At 39.6% G+C, this 20,013-nt stretch overlaps 2 protein-coding genes across 9 annotated transcripts in view; one reads left to right on the top strand and one right to left on the bottom strand.

Annotated features, from left to right (window-relative positions):
* dnm1a (dynamin 1a) overlaps nucleotides 1–7,207 on the bottom strand; it is a 77,008-nt gene extending 69,801 nt beyond the window's left edge. For all 3 annotated transcript variants that reach the window (XM_066651573.1, XM_066651559.1, XM_066651567.1), the window contains exon 1: nucleotides 6,855–7,207. In XM_066651573.1, coding sequence (XP_066507670.1) covers nucleotides 6,855–7,015 — 161 coding nt within the window. In that variant the 5' untranslated portion in view covers nucleotides 7,016–7,207. The remainder of the gene's footprint in view (nucleotides 1–6,854) is intronic.
* Nucleotides 7,208–8,953: 1,746 nt separating this feature from the next.
* ciz1a (cdkn1a interacting zinc finger protein 1a) lies at nucleotides 8,954–19,942 on the top strand. Of its 6 annotated transcripts, none has more exons than XR_010796546.1 (17): nucleotides 9,003–9,140; nucleotides 10,889–11,118; nucleotides 11,641–11,765; nucleotides 12,207–12,373; nucleotides 12,735–12,834; nucleotides 12,916–13,003; nucleotides 13,260–13,336; nucleotides 13,600–13,658; nucleotides 13,749–13,964; nucleotides 14,052–14,182; nucleotides 14,283–14,376; nucleotides 14,540–14,653; nucleotides 14,747–14,869; nucleotides 15,118–15,196; nucleotides 15,314–15,435; nucleotides 15,634–16,231; nucleotides 17,444–19,942. XR_010796546.1 is itself a non-coding variant. In XM_066657855.1 (17 exons), the coding sequence occupies exons 2-16, from the start codon at nucleotides 10,946–10,948 to the stop codon at nucleotides 16,069–16,071; spliced, it is 2,106 nt and encodes a 701-aa protein (XP_066513952.1). In that variant the 5' UTR covers nucleotides 9,003–9,140; nucleotides 10,889–10,945; the 3' UTR covers nucleotides 16,072–16,104; nucleotides 17,444–19,942. The 6 variants fall into 6 exon arrangements, 5 of the variants coding, with proteins under 5 accessions (XP_066513932.1, XP_066513952.1, XP_066513961.1 ...); XM_066657855.1 differs by having other exon boundaries at nucleotides 15,634–16,104; XM_066657835.1 differs by having other exon boundaries at nucleotides 8,954–9,013; nucleotides 15,634–19,942.
* Nucleotides 19,943–20,013: the final 71 nt, after the last annotated feature.

The raw sequence follows: 20,013 nt of genomic DNA, 5'->3' as shown, positions 1-20,013 counted from the left end.
ATATAGCGGCCAGTTTTCAGTGCCCTCAAACAATCCCACAGTGCACCACAATAGGTAGTGTACAGCCCACGTACACGAGCTGAGCCTTGTACGAGAGACACACAAAACGCTACATCATTCATTACACTGTTTAATGCCATTAGACTGTGAGGGAATGGTTCTTTTTCTCTTCGTATTCCAAGGATTAGATTGTCCAGGGACTTTAGATGACTCATTCTCGTATTGAATTACACACGTCTCCTTTCTATCCTCAGATTACAGAGAAAGCCCAGGCTGGACATTACAGTTTGTAGTTAGATTTAATCCTGTGTATATTATATTTGCCTGTGTCATAAACATAGCCCTATACCTCACAGACACTTCCTACTCCCCCCTGTGCTCCTGGCTTTCCTACCACTGTATAAAAGACGATTACTGCTGTCTTTCCTGTTGGATATTTGTCAATATTGGTCATTGTTTCTAAGGGAAGTATAACAGAATGAATTTTTCGTAGTCAAACTGGTGATTTCTTATAATAATAATAACACCTACCAATAATCAGCACCTTTCATGTGACATCATAGTGGGAGGTTTACATTGATTTACTGTTTCTATCAAAACTTTGTTTTTGACGATAGAATTACAGAAATATAAGTGAGGAACCTTGACCTATTCATCTGCATCATGTTTGCAAACAGAGCCCTGTTCTGCCCAGCTGTGTACACAGTAAATTCACCAGTGTTAAATCAACACTATTAGGGTTAACTTAACACTGAGAGTGTTAAATTATTACACTAACAGTGGGCTGCATCCAAAATATATAGTGCGCTTCACGGTGGGATGGCTGCCCACCGATCTGGGTGTGTGTTCACAGCCCCTAGTGTACTAGTGTGTGTGTGTGTGTGTGTGTGTGTGTGTGTGTGTGTGTGTGTGTGTGTGCACTGCCACTGATGGGTTAAATGCAGAACACATTTCGTTGTATGTTGTACAATGACAAATAACTGCACACACATTATAATAAAACTTAGACTACATCCAAATTGTGCACTGTTTTGATGATGTGAGGGTGATGTGACGTTTATAGGTAATAATAGTAAGTTCAACTTATATAGCACCTTTCCCAAACCCGAGGACACTTTACATAAAGGGAAACACAAAAAATGGTGAATTTAAATGGTTTTATAATATGACGTACAGCACACTGTGTGACTGTACAAAGCATTATTCTATGATCTACAGTCTGCACTACACAGGGTATAGGGAGAGAAATAAGATTCAGCCGGATATCCTCTACAAACATGTTCCATATTATGCAAAACCCACTTTTTGCATGCTTTGTATTTCCACTTGGGTCTCTACTGCTCCTATAAACACTCCAAGCACGAAAAAAAAAAAACATCTGTTTTTTGTGAGTCAGTTGAAAGGTTTTGGTGTCAGGAATCACATGATTCTACGAGCCGTTTGGATGGCTTCCTTATTGTGACGGCACAATAAGGAAATTTGCATAGAACCACCCTGGCACCACCCCTCACCTGGCAACTCCCTCCAGAGCCCCACCCACTAGATTAGTTGAAGATACACAATTTTGGTCTGCTGGTTTTACAAGTGGGTGGGTGGTGGCCAGCAGTACTTCATGAACATGTTCTGTATAGCCCATAGACATATTCTAACTTGTTTAAAAAGAGGTATAATATGTCCACTTTAAATTAAATAAGACAACACTTCTTACGAATCTCATTATTCTCAGAGATGTCAGATCGAAAAACAGAAATCTCTTTATTTCCCCCTTGCTCTTAAAGAGTTAATGATGGAAGCCTTCAGGGTCTCTTTATAACAGTGATGCAGAGAGTGAAGTGACCCACATTCAAAGCCTAAAAGTAGCGGTTTCTGGTGTTTAGCCATTCCTTGGGAACTGTCCTTGGTGCTGAAATCACAGACCAGCACCACGGAGACCACCATTCTCATTACATTACACTCATTTAAGCAGACCACGAGTCTGTTATAAGTGTTATTGACTAACACACATTGCCATAAACCATCTGTTTGTATCTGAAATATTTTTTCCATCCTCCTAAGGCCTTGCTTTTGTTACATTACTAATTCATAATGTAACATAATGTAGCGTACTGTACTTACGGTAACACTTTAAAATAATATACTATATACCGCAGTATTCCTTGTAATTATTGTACTGAATTCTCACAATTTATATTCTTGCAAATTTGGAGGACACCGTGCACAATGCCAAGCAGACGACAGAGGGGATTACACCCCCCTTGCAACCCCTCACCTGGGACCAGACTAAGGAACAGTGGAACTGTACTCTCTGGAATACCTTCCATGGAATACATTTGGGATCAGTAGGAATGGAGTTTGTGACCCAGAGCTAATACTCCAGCATCCGTATATGACATCACTAGCACACACACACACACACATCACTCTCCTATCTGCAGCAGCTACTCTGTCTAGTTCATAAGTCTAGTGTTTATAATGGACCCGAGTATAAGGCTGAGTATAAGTGACCTCACATTTTAGCTAATGCAGGTTTACCTTTCATTATCTCTCCAGATCAATATGACCTCAAACTGCTGCAGGAGAAAGAGACAGAGAGAGAGCGAGAGAGAGAGAGAGAGAGAGAGAGAGAGAGAGAGAGAGAGGCAGTGACAGAGAGAGTAAATCATCCCCACACTCAGCTGTCAGCTTTCATAAAGCTTCATTACCGTGCTGCAGCAAATATTTGCGCAGACTTTGGCATCAAGTACACAAACAGGATGAAGTCTACATCACGCTGTTGCTCACAAAGGAGGCACGGTCAGCAGCACAGAGCCCCTCATTTGTTATCTGTCCTCCTCCAGATCACTCCATGTCTTTATGTACACAGATACACAGAGGGAAAGGAAAGGGAGAGAAGAGAGAGGGACTGAGAGACTGTGAGAGAGAGAGACATTACACTGTGATCTATGAGGCTTGTCATCGTTTCCCAGGCACCAGCCAATGAGAGCATGACTCTGACCTATGTATGCAAATGAGAGTGTGACATGCTAACTTCAGGAAAAAAAAGCCCTCCTAATACACAGTCTGTTGCATACAACAACTGTATCTGGAAAACACACACACACACACACACACACACACACACACACACACACACAACTAAAAACAACTCAGGGCCACCTAGCTCTTCAAAATAAAGTGTAAAAAGATGTGAGGACAACATAGCGCTTCTAGGGAAAAAAAGCTCTTTCCTGACCTGGCAAAACTAAACAACACACACAAACACACACACACACACACACACACACACACACACACACACACACACACACACACACACACACACATACACACACACACACCAAACCAAACATTCAGTAACCATTTGGGGGAGAGATGTGTCACTGCAAATCACTGCCCTCACACCATAAAACAACACACCAACTGAACTAAACACACTTCAAACAAAACTACACCACAACAACAACATAAACGACTACTACTCGGCCTGCCCACACCCACCAGAGCTCCTGAGGCAACTATGGAGCCAAAGGCACCATCACAACACTTTGCTTTGTTTGTATGCAATAACTAAATATTAAAGTTAACTTATAAAAAAAAGCCATATCACTGACACATCTCAGTATACGCAGCACAGGGCCCTCCTCAGCCAATCAGAGTACAGAATAATGCACGTTGCTCTCAGTCGGCTCAGCAGATCCATGTGTATTAAGCTGTCTCTGTTGCAGAATCCATTTAGAGCCAAGAAGTCACCACAGGGTCAAACACAAACAAACACTGCAGTTTCCCTTTAGGAAAAGCCCTGTGAAATAAGAGCAGCTTCGTAATGGTCAGAGACTTCTGGGTCCTTTCATATCGACCAACAAACATGACACACCTGAACAGACGCTCTCTATTTCTGTTCAAATCTAGAGGACGAAGAGCAAGCAGCTTAATGAAGGGCAACAGATTAAAACGTGAAGAGAGCATTAAAACAGGGTGCTTTCCCAGTGTTAGCAATAAGTGCAGATTACATTGGGTTCCTCCATCGGTTGCCAGACTGCATCAGTGCTTGCACTGAACGGAAAGATTCACTCATTAATTAATTCATTCTTCACTTCCTAGCGGCTCCTGCACAGTGAGCTGACAATTAAACAAGAATGGAACTGAACAAACCTGTAAACACTACAATCTTGACTTTGATGGTGCTACAACTTTTTTTTACTAAAGTAAATGGTTCTATATAGAACCTTTAAAACATGAAGAACCTCTTGCTTGAGTAAAGGAGCATTCTTTACATTGTGATGGTGTTCTTCTTGTAAATGTAAATGTACCTTTAAAGGTGCCACAGTGGTGTTAAAGTCCAGTTGTGTTCCTTAAAGGCACATTACATTCTGAATATTTGGAGTCTTTCATCACAGAACGGTGTAAATTAAAGAACAAATTAGTCCTGGAGATGAAATGAGGCGTATAAAATCAACATTATTTTGAAATATAAATTATAATACAATGTCTGACAGTGCAGACAAGGGGGAAGTACACATTTCAACTGACTTTGAGACTGAACTTTGGAAGTGTGGAGAAAACAATAGCAGGAAAAGCATGGAAGCTGCAATAAAAGCAACGTAAACATACTTTTAAATTGTGGATCCAAGTGCTGGCAAAGATAAATTCTGGAAGCCATGTTTGCATAAAGCCTGTGCGCACATGACCTTGCCTCAGCACAAAGAGTTGCTGAATCACGCAGCATCACAGCAGTGGTGCTTTAGAGCCAGAGCAAGCAGCAGTATAGCACTTAAAGGGCCCGTATCCTACATTCCCTTGTTTCTATCTCCTTCTCCTGTGCACTTTCAAAATAATCGTAAGATATTTTCACCATGCATCATTTTACAGCATCTAGTTATTGTTAAAACTTTACAGTAAATATATCCTCAGCCTGAGTTAAAACAGAGGAACACTCCTTATAATTCCAGTGTGAATGAGCAGAGCTTAAAAAGCTATATAAGTGCTGTTTAAAATTTGCATATGACAATATGCGTATTGTTACATCACTTTTGTTACATGATGTAAACAATCAAAAAAATGATTATTTAAAGCTTATTTGCCTTATATGCATCTTAACAATTGAACAGTGAACAGGTTTTGTACTATATTTAATAAATATGCATCTATCACAGTAAGAAAAATTCAGTTCTCCAGGATATTGGCCCTTTAAATACAGAAGGCTCAACATCTCTCTCTCTCTCTCTCTCTCGGCCTGACTGCAAGGTCAAAATGCATGTGTCAGAGAGACATCTCAGCAAAGTGCTGTGCACTAATTAACTTCTGGTGAAAATGAACAGCCTACATCTGCCCTGACTGAGCCTGTGTTGTTCAAAAAAGAACTAACTATGTGGTAAATTATAGGTACATTACGGGTGTTTGTGGCCTTTATGCTCTCTTGGCTCTGCCGGCCCGAAGAGAAGGTCTCAGTGCTGTTTGGGTCTGGTGCAGTGAAGTAAACCCATCACAGAGTCAATAAAATGACAAGTGACATTTTGCCTCCACCAGAAAGCATGCAGTCACGAATCGAGTGATGTTTTTTAGCTTTGCTCATTAAAGTGTGGTCCATCTGAGTGCTCTGATATGGAAATGACAAGCAGATACATTTCTACCAGTGTCACCAATACATATTTTTATTGGCAGAAAATGGGACTAGATCCACCTGGAATAAACAGCTAAGTAAATAGCTAAATGCTAAGCCATATTTCATGTATAAGCCCTTCATGACTACTGACATAAACCTAGAAAAACCTCTATAAAAGCAGACTTCATGACACTTGCAGAAACATCAGACACAGCAAAACCTTGTATCTTCTTTTCATTTTGAAAATTCAGTTCTATCCAGTGAAACACATGAATCTCCATTTTATTTTACTTTATAATTTGAACACAGCAGCTGTCCTCCATATTGTGTGAAATTTTCATGATGAATGGACCAATAGAAATGCTCCAAAATTAATTATTTTTTTTTACATTTGTTTCCATCAGAAGTTAAGAAAGTTATTTTACCTTCTTATTTTGGAGATACGTGTTTTTCTTTGGTCAGTGACTAAATGTAAAGCACCATGTGGAACTGGCTTGTACCTCGCTCACTCACCCACTCACATACTCACTCACACATGGTTAGCCCAAAGGTTCTCCACAAGGGGTGCCACTCATTCACATTTAGGAACTGTTCCAAGGGGTTGCTATAGTGTGTCGCATTAGAGGCATTTTTGGCTCTCTCCTGAGAGCGAATATAAAATCCTGTGACATGAATTTCCATCCCAAAGTGATCATTTTGGTGATTAAACATTATATTCCTTCATTAATCTATCCTAGATAAACTGTTATGTTTATATAAATATGTATGTATCAACATCCTCATCTCCACTGATAACAACAGATAATGTATTAATCAGGAATTTTCACACCAATGCATCCTTTCATGTTGTTATTACTACAGTATTTTATTAATATTGATATTAATTATTCAGATTTCTCTTTCTCAGAGCTTACACTTTATGACCTTGGCAAATAGGGGAACATTATTGTTTTAAGGTAAACAAATAACAGCAGCTTTGCAGCTGAATGCTCTGTGGATTTTCGATGCAGTCCTCAGCCTGGGCCTGTTTTATGTAACAGAATAATCTCTCTCTCAAAATTTTGGACAGTGGTGGACATGAGGGACAGAAGGGGACAGAGGGGACAGAAGACCTTGAGTGATGATCATTGAAATGCACTTCAACCACTGATGTGTCCTCCATCACTCATTATTCTCCACCAGTCTTTAATCCCACGGTATAATTCATATTCCTACATTACATTTGCATTCATTCTAAGCTCTGGACACTTACTTTCCCACGAAGTTCTCCAGGACCGAGCTCTTCCCCGCGCTTTGGCCACCGACCACCGCGATCTGGGGCAGGTCCAGATTCGCGTTCTGACCGATGGCTGCGAAGGCATCCTGCATGCGATTGACCAGAGGAATCAGGTCCTCCATTCCCCGGTTCCCCATCCTGGACGCTGTTTGTTTGGATCCCTCTGCGCTGCTGCTGCTGCGGTGAAAGAGAAATATCACTCAGTAGACGAGGGTCCTAAATCCACTCCCCCCCAAGAAACCCTCACTACAACAATCTGCCCCTGTGTATAATACTGCAATGTGATTTAGACAGACTACTTCTGTTTCGCATGGAGCTTCATTCTCTGCTGCTACTCTCTCTCTCTCTCTCTCTCTCTCTCTCTCTCTCTCTCTCTCTCTCTCTCCCAGAAGGACAGGATGATCTCTGCTTTGCTCTCCGCCGCTAGTGGCCGCCATCACACTCAGGATCGGGTTGATCAGGCTCAATCTCAAATGGCGCCCTACTGCAGCGGCTCTGGCCCTACACCCTAAATATTCAAATACTTGATTTGTGATGTATATTAATGACCAGAGATGTGCAAAATAGTAATAGAAGCAGGATTAGTGAGAACAGAAGTGTAAAACAAACTACTTAAATGTGCGCGCGGCCCTTTATTTCATTTTTAAATAGTAACTAACTGGTAAATATGAAAAACATAATTAAAGATATTTTGTAAAGCATCAGTGGCATCAAATAAAGCGCATTCTGTGACTGAAAAAAAACTGTTGGTGAACTGTTGGTTTTTGTTTGGCTGCAGGACATCAACTTTACAAATGTACTAGTGTATTAGTCAGAATTCAGGCAGCTGGGTAGGTGAACTACAACAACACAAGGAAGGTCTATATAGAAAATGTATAATGCGCCAGTAAGAACAGAGTAATATCTACTGCAGACTCTATCAGTAAAAGTACTACACTTCTTTTTATAAAATAAAATGTGAACACACCTAATGCAGTGGTAGAATTGGTCAACTATTAGTCATATATATATATATAGTTGTGAAACATGATCAGTCTGTGGTGCTGTTTCATACTACCCCAACAGTCTCACCTAAGTTATATAGCCTCAGTTTTGTTTCCTAGAAATGATAACACTACAGAGTTCACAATCCCAGACAGTGAGCATATATCGGTCCACTGTCATAAAAAGGCTGGCACACCACTGACTGTAGACCACTGCTGGTCCACCATTGGACCACTCAGATTACTGTCCTGTACAGGATAGAACTCATTTTTAATCTCCTCAAACATATTTTAAATCCATAGAGACTTTTATTCTGGAAAACAAACTAATACAAATATTACCAACGACTATGAGAGATATAATAATGAGTATAAGCCTGACATAAAGTGATTTTTTTGATATTTGAAAAAGAAAACAAGACAACATAGTATAGATGATACAAATATATAAAATTGTATATTAAATACTGGTTATAGATTGGTAATAGTATATACAAAGCAGGCTAATTTCATGCAAGGTGTACTTCATAGATTTAAAAAAAAATTAATTTTGTTGTTAAAATTTACTTTTTTATTCTTCAAATACCCTCTCAAGACTTTTACCCTTAAAAATACATCTCTGTTCATCAAAATTATATTTTTAAGTTAATTCCATGAAGAAAAACCCACAATGCTTTAACCTCACAGCTTCATTCAGTATGTGTAGATTTATGAATATTCATGAACAAGTTGACAGGAATCGTTCTTTAGGTTTGTGATGTCAGAAACCCTGGTTGTCTGGGTCCATGTTTTTGAGGCTTCAGTTTCTAAGTGAAAATGCCCAACCATTGCAGTGACTGCTTATTTCGCTCATAATATATCTTCTAGCAAAGAAACAACACCATAAGTATGGGTTATCTATAGAGCTCTGCTGGTGACATGCCTTTAAATTGAATTAAGTGAGACAATGAGTTAATAAAGGGTTTAGTTATTTAAAAGACGTGGGAACGATTCAAATATAAAATTTTATTTTATTATGGAGGTCACCGGCAGGGTTTTTTTTTTCAAGAATGTAGAACCTTGATTTCTTTGAAAAAAAATGAAGGGGTGCAGATAACCATCCACTGCGGCAGAGGGCGAGGAAAGTGCCGGGGAAAAGAGAGAGAGGAGCCGGTGAGTTTAGCTTTAGCCGCTGCGCAGTCTCTTATTGTGGAGCAGCAAGTTTCAACAGGCTACTGCTTTCAAAACGGCTTTAAATTCCCTTTTGTGGGCGCTTTCAGACGTTCAACAAAACAATAAAGTAGGTTACAAACCGTGTGACACGCTTACACATATGAAATACGCGAAATTCTTGTAATTTATTAATGAAAAGGCGCTTTAGCCTGTGTTGTGTTGTGGTTAGCGGCTGCTAGCATTTCTCTTAGAACATACAAGGGGCTTTAGCAACGGAGCTAAACCTAGCTAAGCTCGTCGCATCGGCAGGTTCATTTGCAGTTTTGTTCGAGTAGGTTTTCAGCAATACCGTAAAATCAAGGTGTTATGCTGTCAGTTTCAGTTATCAATCATTTTAAATATTATCTAGAATAATGTATTTATTTCAGTGTGTTTCCTTAAAAACCACACAGCTGGCTAAGTGTATGAGCTGTTGTGTTCCACTTGTTCACTTCGTTTCATTTTCCCAAGGTTTTCGGGATGTTTTAACAAAGCTTTTACTTTCAGTGTTTAAACAAAGATTTTAGCTCACTAACAAACATCACCTTAAATTTCCACATAACACACAGTCTCTCAGTGGGTATCTGAAGCCTGCTTCTTATACGTTTTTTCTCCGTTTCAGTTTAAATTGTGCAGCAGTTAAGTGAGTCTGCCGTCTGGGGTTAAAATATTAGTGTGATTTTAATCCAGGATGAATCTGAAGTGTGTTTAGTTCATACAATGGTATTGTAATAACAGGTGACGTTTTATCCCGTATGAATATCCTGGGTGTTTAATTCGTAAAGTGCTTCAGTAATAAGTGTTCAATTCCTTTATTCCAGTGTGAATTTGCATGATGCCCAGTATACACAGTGATTGAGTAATAACTGAAAATGTTTATTTCAGTGTGAATTTGCAATATTTAGTAAATACAGTTTTACAGATATACCTGTTGAAATCGTAATGTATCTGCAGTGTGTTTAGCTAATGGTCTTACATAAATATCTGAAGTTATTTTAGTACATAGTTTTAATACAGTATGAATGTGTAGTGTTTCATTTTTATTGTGTTACAGAAACCATTTTGGAATTGTTTTCATTCTGTATGAAGTGTATTTGTAGTGTATTTTTGTTATTACGCATTTACAGATTACTTTGTCATTTTTTTAATCTGTAGTGTGAGATTTTGCGGTCTGACATTGACGACTGTGGAGAGATTTTATCCCCTGTGAATCTTCAGTGTGTTTACATCTCTATAAATGAAACAGATGTAAATCCTGTATTAATCTTAAATTTTGTGTGTGTGTGTGTTTGTTAGGGGGAATGATTTTTTTTATGTTTCAGTTTTTCTGGTTTTACATTTTTTTCTGTTTTCTTAAAGAATTAGAAAAAGAAGTTTGACAGATTAAGAGCAAACAATGTTATTTAAGCCATTAATAAAACTCTCATACTGTTAATGCTGCATGTGTTAATTTAGTCCACATTAGTCTAATTTTGGGTAATTAATAAAACGCTTTTCTAAACATACTCTGTATTGGTCAAAACGATACATGATAAATATTTATTAATTTATTCCTTCATGGTCTGAAACCGCTTATCCTGTTCAGGGTCGCGGTGGGTCCGGAGCCCACCCGGAATCATTGGGTGCAAGACGGGAACAACACCCTGGAGGGGGCGCCAGTCCCTCTCAGTGTCAATGGACATCTGAGATATTATTTGAAATCTATAATCTATTTCAGTTAAAAGACAATCATACACTGTCATACACTTTTAGTGAGTAAAATTACTTGACTAAAACACTGCGTTGGATGTTGTTTTTTGTGGAATGACTCAAACAGCTGTTGTTTTATTGACTCAGGAGTACATCAGACTGAAGTGTTGTTGGTAAATTGAGCCACTCTCTCAAATTGTCGAGATGTTCAACCCACACCACCACCACCACCAGCAGCAGCAGCAGCAGTTCCACCAGCACCTGAGACAGCTGCAGCAGCTCTTCCAGCAGCAAACGCCTCCACCTCCTCCTCCCCCTCCACCCCCTCCTCAGCCTCCACCCAGCCACCACATCCCTCATCATCACGCAGGAGCCCGGTAAGACATTACAAAGTTATTGGCACAGTCAGTGAGTCAGAATTTAAAAGTTCCTTGCAGATGTATAGCTCGACTGTATTTATTTGCCCTGCTGTTTGGAAAAAAAAAAATAAATTAATTCGAACTGTGTCTAGTCGGTAAGTAATCTCGATTTGAGGAAAATATTTAACTGTGATTCTTCTGATCACAATTTTGATTAAATTAAAGTTCCGTTATTTTTTCATAATCAAGAATAACAAAAAGATCTGGCTTTCATTTTGAACACTATGCGAGTATCATTCAGTTGTGATTTCCATGTACAGAACACAGGTTGCCTTAGTTTAATGGAAGCCAAATATCACTGCATTAAATGTAAACAATTTTTTTCTTCATAATGAAGTTAATAATTTAAAAACATTGCAGGTCTTGAAATCTGCACTATTTCAAACAGTGATTGAGAAAAATACAATAAATATTTCAGCCATATCTGATACAGTGTACTGTTTGTAATTCTTGAATCTTATGTGTTTATGTCTGTATCAGGCCAATGGCCGTTCCAGCGCCGGCGCCTCCTCAGGCCAGAATGGTCAACCTCTGCTCAGCAACTCAAACTATCATCGCCCCGAACCCCATGCTGCAGGGAGCACTTTTGATGCAGCAGATGCAAGGTAAATTGAGTCCCTCTTACGAATGGCTTTCTTTATATAGCTGCTCTGCGGTGTCTGTGATGATTTAAGAATGGTCGTGCGATGTCTTTAGTCTCTTTACAGAGAATTTGTATTTAAAGAATAGATCTTGTATCATATATATATTTAAGGGACCTTACATTTAGATGCACACACCTTAAAAAAATCCATTTGGTGCATTTATGTGAGTCTGTGTATTTGTGATGTTCTGAGGCTGTGTGATAGTGTCCGGTGCCGTGCACATAAACAGGCTCATCAGCATTGCAGTACACAGCGTGTATGAAGGCCATTTACTGTCTGCACTCTGCAAACATCCAAAGTACGATTGTCAGTTGGAATAGAGAACATATTTGTGAATGAATATATGTGAATAACAAGAGATTTTAGGTGATGAAGCTTATAAAGCTTTGTTTTCTCAATCAGGGAACATGAGGAGCTTTGCAATGGGGGGACAGCAGTTCCAGCAGTTTTTTGCAGCAGGTTCAAGGTCCTCCATCTTGGGGCCTGTTCCGCTGGGGGTTGCAATTAAAACTCCACACATGGGGTTTCCTCCTCGACACTTCAACCCTCATGCTCGCTATTTCAACAATGTAAGGTTCAGCCAATCATCTCTCGGTGTATATTGTGTGTTAGAAACGTGAGAGAGATTGTATCTTTTATTTTGGTGGTTTTATTTAGGTAAAACTGTTCTAATTAAATTTTACATGACAATTTTCCTTAGATGTAATCCCATTATTATTGTTACCATGCTCCTTATAATTTTTTTTTCTACAAAAACAATCAATTCAAATGTCTGTACCCTGGTTTACAAGTAGTGCAGTATTGTCTGTGTTTAATTAGTTGAGGAGCTCAGAAATCGGGATTGATATTAATATACAAATAATCGTGCACCCTTATAATCTATATCTGGTGTAATTACCGGAGCTGAAATTTATTGGGTTAACTGTTCAGACACAGGATTTCCAGTCTCGGCAGCCTGATCGGAAGCGAGAGAATGAGCAGAGACCTGCAGGGGTCACGGACAGTCAGCCAGGAGCAAGCAGCAGCAGAGGTGTGTGCATACAAATCTACACATAGGGATGAATTCTTTTATTACACTTTAACATCACTGAGTTTATATTTCTTGCTGCAGATGAAGCTGTAGCCGTGGCGGATGTGAGCAGTCAGTCGTCCACACAGCAGTCAGATGAGCCAGCTGCGAAGAAACAGAGAACAGAAGGGTAAAGCACACTCTGTTTCTCTTAATTTTCTTCAGTTTATTATTTATTTATTTATTTATTTTTAAATGATTAATCCTCATGCTTATTATATTCACTCATAAATTAAGCAGCGTTTAATGCAGTTAATTACTAGGCTTCAAAAAGGTTATTTGTAACTGTTTAGTTTAATGGTTTATTGAATACTTAAATGAAGGTCTAGACTCTTGCATTCAGAGTCTTGGTATTAAATTACCTCTGTTTCTATTAAATCACACAGTCCAGATGATCCAGTGGAGACAGGAGCATCTTTGAGTACTGAATATGACCGACCTGCTGAAGACCCTGACACTGCTGGTGAACATATTTGGATTTTCTGATTTTACTTTTTAGAGAAACCTTTTCTACTTGCAGTTGAGGCTTTTTTTGGACCATTATTGGGGGGTGTACGATTTCATTTAGTCCAAATGTACTCACTTACATCTCTCTATTTTTCTGTTATTAAAATGTTAAGTTATAATGATTTCTGACCTTAAGCCTGAAGTAGTTGAGCTGCCACCTTCTTATTTATGCATCACCCAAGTCTTTTAATGCACCCTTACTGGAATTCTTTTGAGGAGACGGGACAGTGGCTGGGTCAGAGGCTGCTGAGGCTGTGGAGCAAAGCAGAGCAGCTGAGGTTGGCATAAATCTAAAATGTGAAAGATTTTTTTGAGGCAAGCGTTTGTATGATTCGAATGAGCTCCTGACTCCTCGTCTCTTGCTGCAGCAGGTGGATGAGCCTCAGTCTTCACCTAAAGTAACAGAACAGCAGAACCTTGCAGATCAGTGTGAGACAGCAGAATCCGAGACTGTGGCTGATGGCAAAGAAGACACAGACACACCAGCTGCTGTCAGCAGTAACGAGGATAGTAGAGACACAGGAGGAGAAGCCTCCAACAAATTCTACTGCTATATCTGTAACATCACCTGCCATAATCAGCAGGTATGTTCCTCTTACGTTGGCTTTTCCTTGGTGTTTAATGTCATTTAATCTGACGTGAATGAAGAACTGATGTCTGTGTGTGTTCAGAACTTTCAGAGCCATATGAACGGACTGGCCCACCAGCAGAGGATGATGGAGATTCAACATATGAGTAATGCCTGCCTTGTAACGCTGCTGCCACGTGTACAGGAGTCTCTGCAGGGGGCACGCAAAGATGGGTAAGAAACCAAATATTGACCTTTTAGAATTTAATTTAATATACATTAATACAATTTATAGTGGAGTAAACCAAAGGCATAATTGTGTTGTGCACTGCAGAGAGAAAAGACCAGGCCTACAGAGGTGGTGCGCCACCTGCCAAACCCACTTCACCAGTAACGTCATGGACCACCGCAAGACCAGGGAGCACAAGGTGCCGTTTACGCTGCTTGAAAACATCTATGAATAAACTCTGTTTAATTAAACAAAGACTTAAATCTTTTCTGATCATTTTTGATCCACTGTGAAGAATTTAAAGCAGCGTGTTTAATGTCTGTGTCCTGCCTGTTTACCTTTCTATCTATCTGTTGCTGCAGATTTGTAGCCGTTCCTCTAACCCAGTTTGCACAGTGTGTAAGGAGCAGTTCAGAACATCACGAGAGTTCATAGAACACATGCAGTCCACCGAGCATAAGCAGCGCATGGAGCAGGTGAAACCCACACAGAAATGGATTTTAAAGAACTTAATGGCGTTCGATGTTCTGTGATTCTGATTTTATTTTTCCTTCTGTTATTTGTCAAAGCTGTGGAAAGGCACTGGTAAAGACAGTTTGGACGATTTGTGTTTGGAGGCTTATGCATTGGGAGCAGATGAGGAAGGAGTGGACAGTGATGAGGAGGAAAGGCTTGATGAAGAAAATGGACAGGTAACAAAATCTGCACATTTTAATTTTGAAGTTTTCCTCACTTATCAGAGCCTTCTTTATTGTTAAAGAGAACTACAGTAGTATTTTTTTTTCCCTGAAGAAGCTAAAATATTAAAACAGATTTCTTTAAGCAAATGATCTCAGTGGAAGTAATGTTTTTCTAGTAACTGTTTAAATAGAAGTAGGGGAAATGTGCATTTGTGTCAGTGGTGGTGAATAAATGGCTCTGGGTGTTCTAACACTGGTAGGAAGGGCTGCCTGTGCAGATGGAAATCACACTGGAAGACATGACTGAGGAGGAGGAGTTTGACCAGGACATGGTGTATGGTAAGTTTGTTCTTCAATTTGTGTTTCACAAAGATGTAACAAAAGTAGTGTGTGTGAACAAATTTTACTACACAAAGTGTGTGTAGTAAAATTGTGTAACTATAAAATGCCTCCAAGGTTCCAGCTTCGTGATTCCTGTGGCTGGGTTTCTGTGCCGACTCTGTAATCAGTTTTATCACCATGAGTCCTCGGCACGACACGCTCACTGCAAGACACTCCAGCACTTTCAGAATATGAAGGTAGGTCTATGATTTTTTTTTTTTCTTCATGATTCAGCTCCATAGCTGTAGCTCTTGAAATGTATGGACATCCAAACGCAGGCCAATCTGTCACCATGCAATATTAATGGCTCTCTAATATCTGTTTAATATAATTGTATAGTACATAATTGTAAATATAGCAGATTTGATTTTGCTTTAAATATTTTGTCAATTCAGAACTATAAGGCCTTAAAGCTCCAGGAGGACGCGTCAGCAGAGTCTGTCTGTTGCAGCTCAGCAGACCACCCCAGCCAGAATGCAGACCCCCAGGCCAGACATGCAGCCAGTAGCTCCACTTTACATGACCCTGATATCAGCAACAGTAACCTAGCTTCAGTGAGCTCCACCGAGGCAGCTGCTACTCACCAGGGAAGTATCACCACTACTACCACCACTACCACCACCACCACCACCAGCGCAAGCAACAGCAGCAGTGAACCACCCTCCCCTGGTCAGATGGCAGCATCTGGACCCTCAAAGCAGCCTGGAGATGTGGAGGAAGAGGAGGTGCCTACAGAGGAACCAGAAGAAGAAGAAGTGCCGGAGGAAAAGACCAGCAGAGGGCGAGGAAGAGGATCTGCAAAGAAAAGAGGGAGAGGAGGAAGAAGACGCTGAGGCTTAGCTTTGAGGGGCTCTGGAGCAGAAAGAGTGAGAGAGAAATAAAGGACTGAGCTGCTATCTAGTGTGGAACTTGAGTCAATCTCCATTTTACCCATTCCTTGCAGTGTACCTCTTCAGCTAAAAAACAGCAGAAAGCCAGGACAATCCCAATAGAGTAGGTCTTTCTTTCATGCAGCTTTTTTGTAGGTGTTTACCCCAGATTTTCAAAACCACAAAACATAGCTAGGCCATAGCCTTTTGATTTTTTTATTTTCTGGGGGAAAAAATGTGGGACATAGTAGAGACGTGTAACAGTAACTTCTCAAGTCAGAGGACGTTGCACAAAATGAAAATTTTCCTCTCTCTTTTCTGCACAAGCTTTTAGTGACTTAGAATGTAGCAACTCTTAAAAACAGGCTTTTTTTAAAAAAAAAAAATAGGTGGTTTTATAAAAAAAAAAAAAAAAAAAAAATACAAGGTACTATATTTTAAAAATTGTCTTAATTGTATTCAGCCTCTTTCCCAGGAAAAATTCACTAGAGTCAGAAGCTGTGAGGAGGCAGAGAGGTCAGGAGTTATCCCTTATTGTCCTGTTTGTTTTATTTATGGACATTTTAAACTGCTGCTCTCTTTTTGTCTACTGGCTCAGAGAACAGTTCATGCCAGGCTTTAGTTTCAAAGCACTTAGGCAAATAATGATCGGCTAGATGCAGGCAGGGCGCTGCTGAATGTCACTGACATTGGGTTGGAAGCCCACCTGGAAACCCACCTATGTTACAGTAACTTTCACAGACTATATGTGGTCTTATTTGGGAATGAAAGGGCCAGAATAGGGTGATTGATTTTCAGTGGAAATTAGGAATGACCTGAAAGCACTCATTAGCATAGGAAGTGTGGAAGAGGGCCAGTGCTAGACCGACGTATTCTGAGGTTAAATGAGAGAGACTGAATATTCAGGTTAGCTCTAGCAGGATCACACAAAGCCAGCACTCTTTAATGAGCTTTTTTCTACGCATGCTGTTCCAGTGACCAATATTTAGGGTACAGCTTACAGAACTCAATACTTTGTTAAATCCTTTGTAAGTGTTTTGCCCATCCATAGCCTGAGTGTAAAAGGATTCTTGACCATTTTTCTGGGCTCATCTTAGTCCTGGTGGTGTTGTTGTTATTGTTGTTAGCTTAGCTGATTTTATCACCATGCTGTACTTGTCTTTCGTCAACTGTTTATTACTGCGCTGCACTGTAAATGTGGGTGTGACTGGGGAAATTCTGACTGCTAGTTTCCTTCCTTACAAACTGCTTTAGGCAGTTTGTTAAATAACTATTTTTGGCTGTACTCTGAAAGCAGGAAAAACAACCAGACACTAAAACTGCTTTTGTTTTGTAGGTTTTGAAAGACGTGGGAAGTTTACAGCACCATGTTGTGTGTTAAAATATGGCATGGGGAAGTTCATGAACAGGAAAAGGAAAAGAAAAAAAAAACGTGTCATGATGTAACCCACAAGCTTTCTTATAAAATGAACCCAGAGCAGGAAAACCATCATGAAGCAGGAAATATAAATGAGGCTGTGTCATTGTGGTTGTATTGGGCTTCATTCAAAAGCTGGGACAAGATGGAGATCCATTGCCTTCGCTGATAACGTAACTCTAAACAGACATTGCACATGTTTCCTTCAGTTTAAGTTATTGATTTTTACATGTTGTTGTACCTCTGTTCTAATTCTCTGATCATTAAAATTTGGTTAAGGCAGATTCCAGTAGAAATATTTTCGTGTCACTCCTCAAGGTCATAGAACATGGGTTTATTACTTTCTTTCATAGCTGTGTAGAGGTGCAACACTGACTTTAGTGGAATTTAATACAGAGGTCCTTGAGAAGCTTAGTGATCTTTTTACATCAGTGGCATTAGCTGTGCGGGTGACGTTGGATGTGATGATTTTTTTTTTTTTTTTTTTTTTTAAATATTGTGTTTGTTTTAAATAATACTGTTGCAAATTTGCATCTCAAGCTTTACACTGGAATAACTGAGAGCATATATGTGTCTATGCTCAACCTGGCAATTGCAACAAACAGTCTGGAGACGTTTAAACAGGTACCTTAAATGGAAAATCGCCAATTGTGTCTTATCTTTGGATCTATTATAATGCTGATTGGCTAAATTTAAATTATTGTTCAACACAATGCCTTTCCAATTATATTCAATCGTTTCATATTGCCCCTGAACCAGTCACAGTCAACATGTTTAAAGGGCTGGTTTCACAGACCCAGATTAAGCCTAATCCTAGAGTATATAGCTTTTTCAATGGTGATTCTTCATCGGCACTGCAGTGTAGTCTGTCTAGATTGATCTATGTCTGGGAGACCATTCAGTATCGAGTGCCCAGACTGTTGTAGTTGTTTTGCCAGGTTATTATTTGGAGGCAGAACACTGAAAAACTAATAATTGTTAGACCTTTCCAGTTTTAAACCATTTAAACCAACATTAATCACTGTTTGATGTGACTTTTATGAGTTATAATAAGGATCAAGACATGGATTAAGCCTAGTCAGGTCTAAACTACAGTGCCAGTTGTGTATCACCAGTGAAAAATAATTCTACGTTTAGGCTTAATCAGTGTCTTGACCAATTGTAAACATGCTGTAGATGTAGCAATTTGACTAACTTAAGCAGCCTACAACTTTTGAATCATGGGAAAGCATCGTAAGTGGAAGAGTGCCATGCGGGGTTAAATTTGGCCTTGATAAAAAAAGTGAAGTTTGGTTGGTGAGATACATAATTCATCTGTAGAACACTACAACGTAAAATGTAGTGAAATATTTTCTGAAGGACTGACTGCTCCAGGACTGAGGACACATTGTACATGACAAGCTCATGTGGGCATTCTCTATAATTGGTCTGACTTTTACTGTGTTCTTGTAGGACTTTTACTGTGATATTTTGAAGCAGTATCCTGTTTGTGTACAGCAGTGGTCCTCACCTCTCCTCCTGGAAAGATGGCGTCCCTAAAGTTAATTCCAGATATGCAGGATAATCCATTTGTAAAAGCATTACTGAAACTGTATTAATAAACTGAGTTATCTGTGCTCCATTCACAATTACACACTTTTAAAGTCTTATGTGGTCGGATGTTTTTATGCTAATCTGGTCATTTTTCGCTGGGATTCGGTCAGTTTCTACATGCTCTGTTATAGTTTCTCCTAAACCTTTTTTCTCCCCAGTGTTCTGCACAGTGTCCAACCTGGTGACAAATATGAAAGACCACATTTGTGGATGAAGCCTGGGTAGCTCATCTACTCTGTGGGAATGTAGATTCAAGGGGAAATCTGGGGATCACTGATGCGCAGAATTAAGGGGAACAGTGCTCCTTCATATTTAGTAGAGCTTGTCTTTCTGTCTGCCTGCTAAAAGTAGGTGGAGTCAGTTAGTTTGACAAATAGACTGGAGTTGAGCATCTGTCAATACACATCACTGCTGACTATTTAAGGTGTACAAATGTAAGGCATGATGTGAGTCGTGGTGTTACTCATTTGCAGCTTAGAACTTAGGGAACATTCTCATGAACATTAAGTGCCATACACAGTATTAGCCACTAAGCTCATGAGTGTGTCTAAAGTATGTCCGACTGCTTAATTCTGTCCCCAAAGTTTTATTCTGTAACATCCTCCCTACAATATTTTCAGGCCAGTTTTCAAAGCCGTTATCAGCAAAAGCTGGAGCTGTAGCAAAGATAAAAAGAAATGCTTTACCAATAAGTGTACACCTTAAATGCAGTTCTCATTCCTTTTTTTTCCTTTCTTCAAGAACCACATCAACATTTAGGTCCTTTGCTAACAGATGGGTAATCATGTTTTATAACGTTAACATCAACAAATGACAAACCATAAAGGACTGAGCATTAAGGCAAGCTTGGATGCTGTGGAAATGTGTAGAAGTTTGAGTCCTGCCTCCAGGACCAC

This window comes from Hoplias malabaricus, chromosome 2, assembly GCF_029633855.1.
Source record: "Hoplias malabaricus isolate fHopMal1 chromosome 2, fHopMal1.hap1, whole genome shotgun sequence".
NCBI classification, from domain to species: Eukaryota; Metazoa; Chordata; class Actinopteri; order Characiformes; family Erythrinidae; genus Hoplias; species Hoplias malabaricus.
This window is presented reverse-complemented; position numbering and strand designations above follow the sequence as displayed.

Excerpts from the sequence above, each read along its gene's own strand:
- ciz1a (XM_066657835.1), top strand. The coding sequence starts at position 10,946 with ATGTTCAACCCACACCACCACCACCACCAGCAGCAGCAGCAGCAGTTC. Across the intron at positions 13,659-13,748 it reads AGCAAAGCAGAGCAGCTGAG|CAGGTGGATGAGCCTCAGTC; the intron begins GTTGGCATAAAT and ends CTCTTGCTGCAG. Across the intron at positions 14,183-14,282 it reads CAGGGGGCACGCAAAGATGG|AGAGAAAAGACCAGGCCTAC; the intron begins GTAAGAAACCAA and ends TGTGCACTGCAG.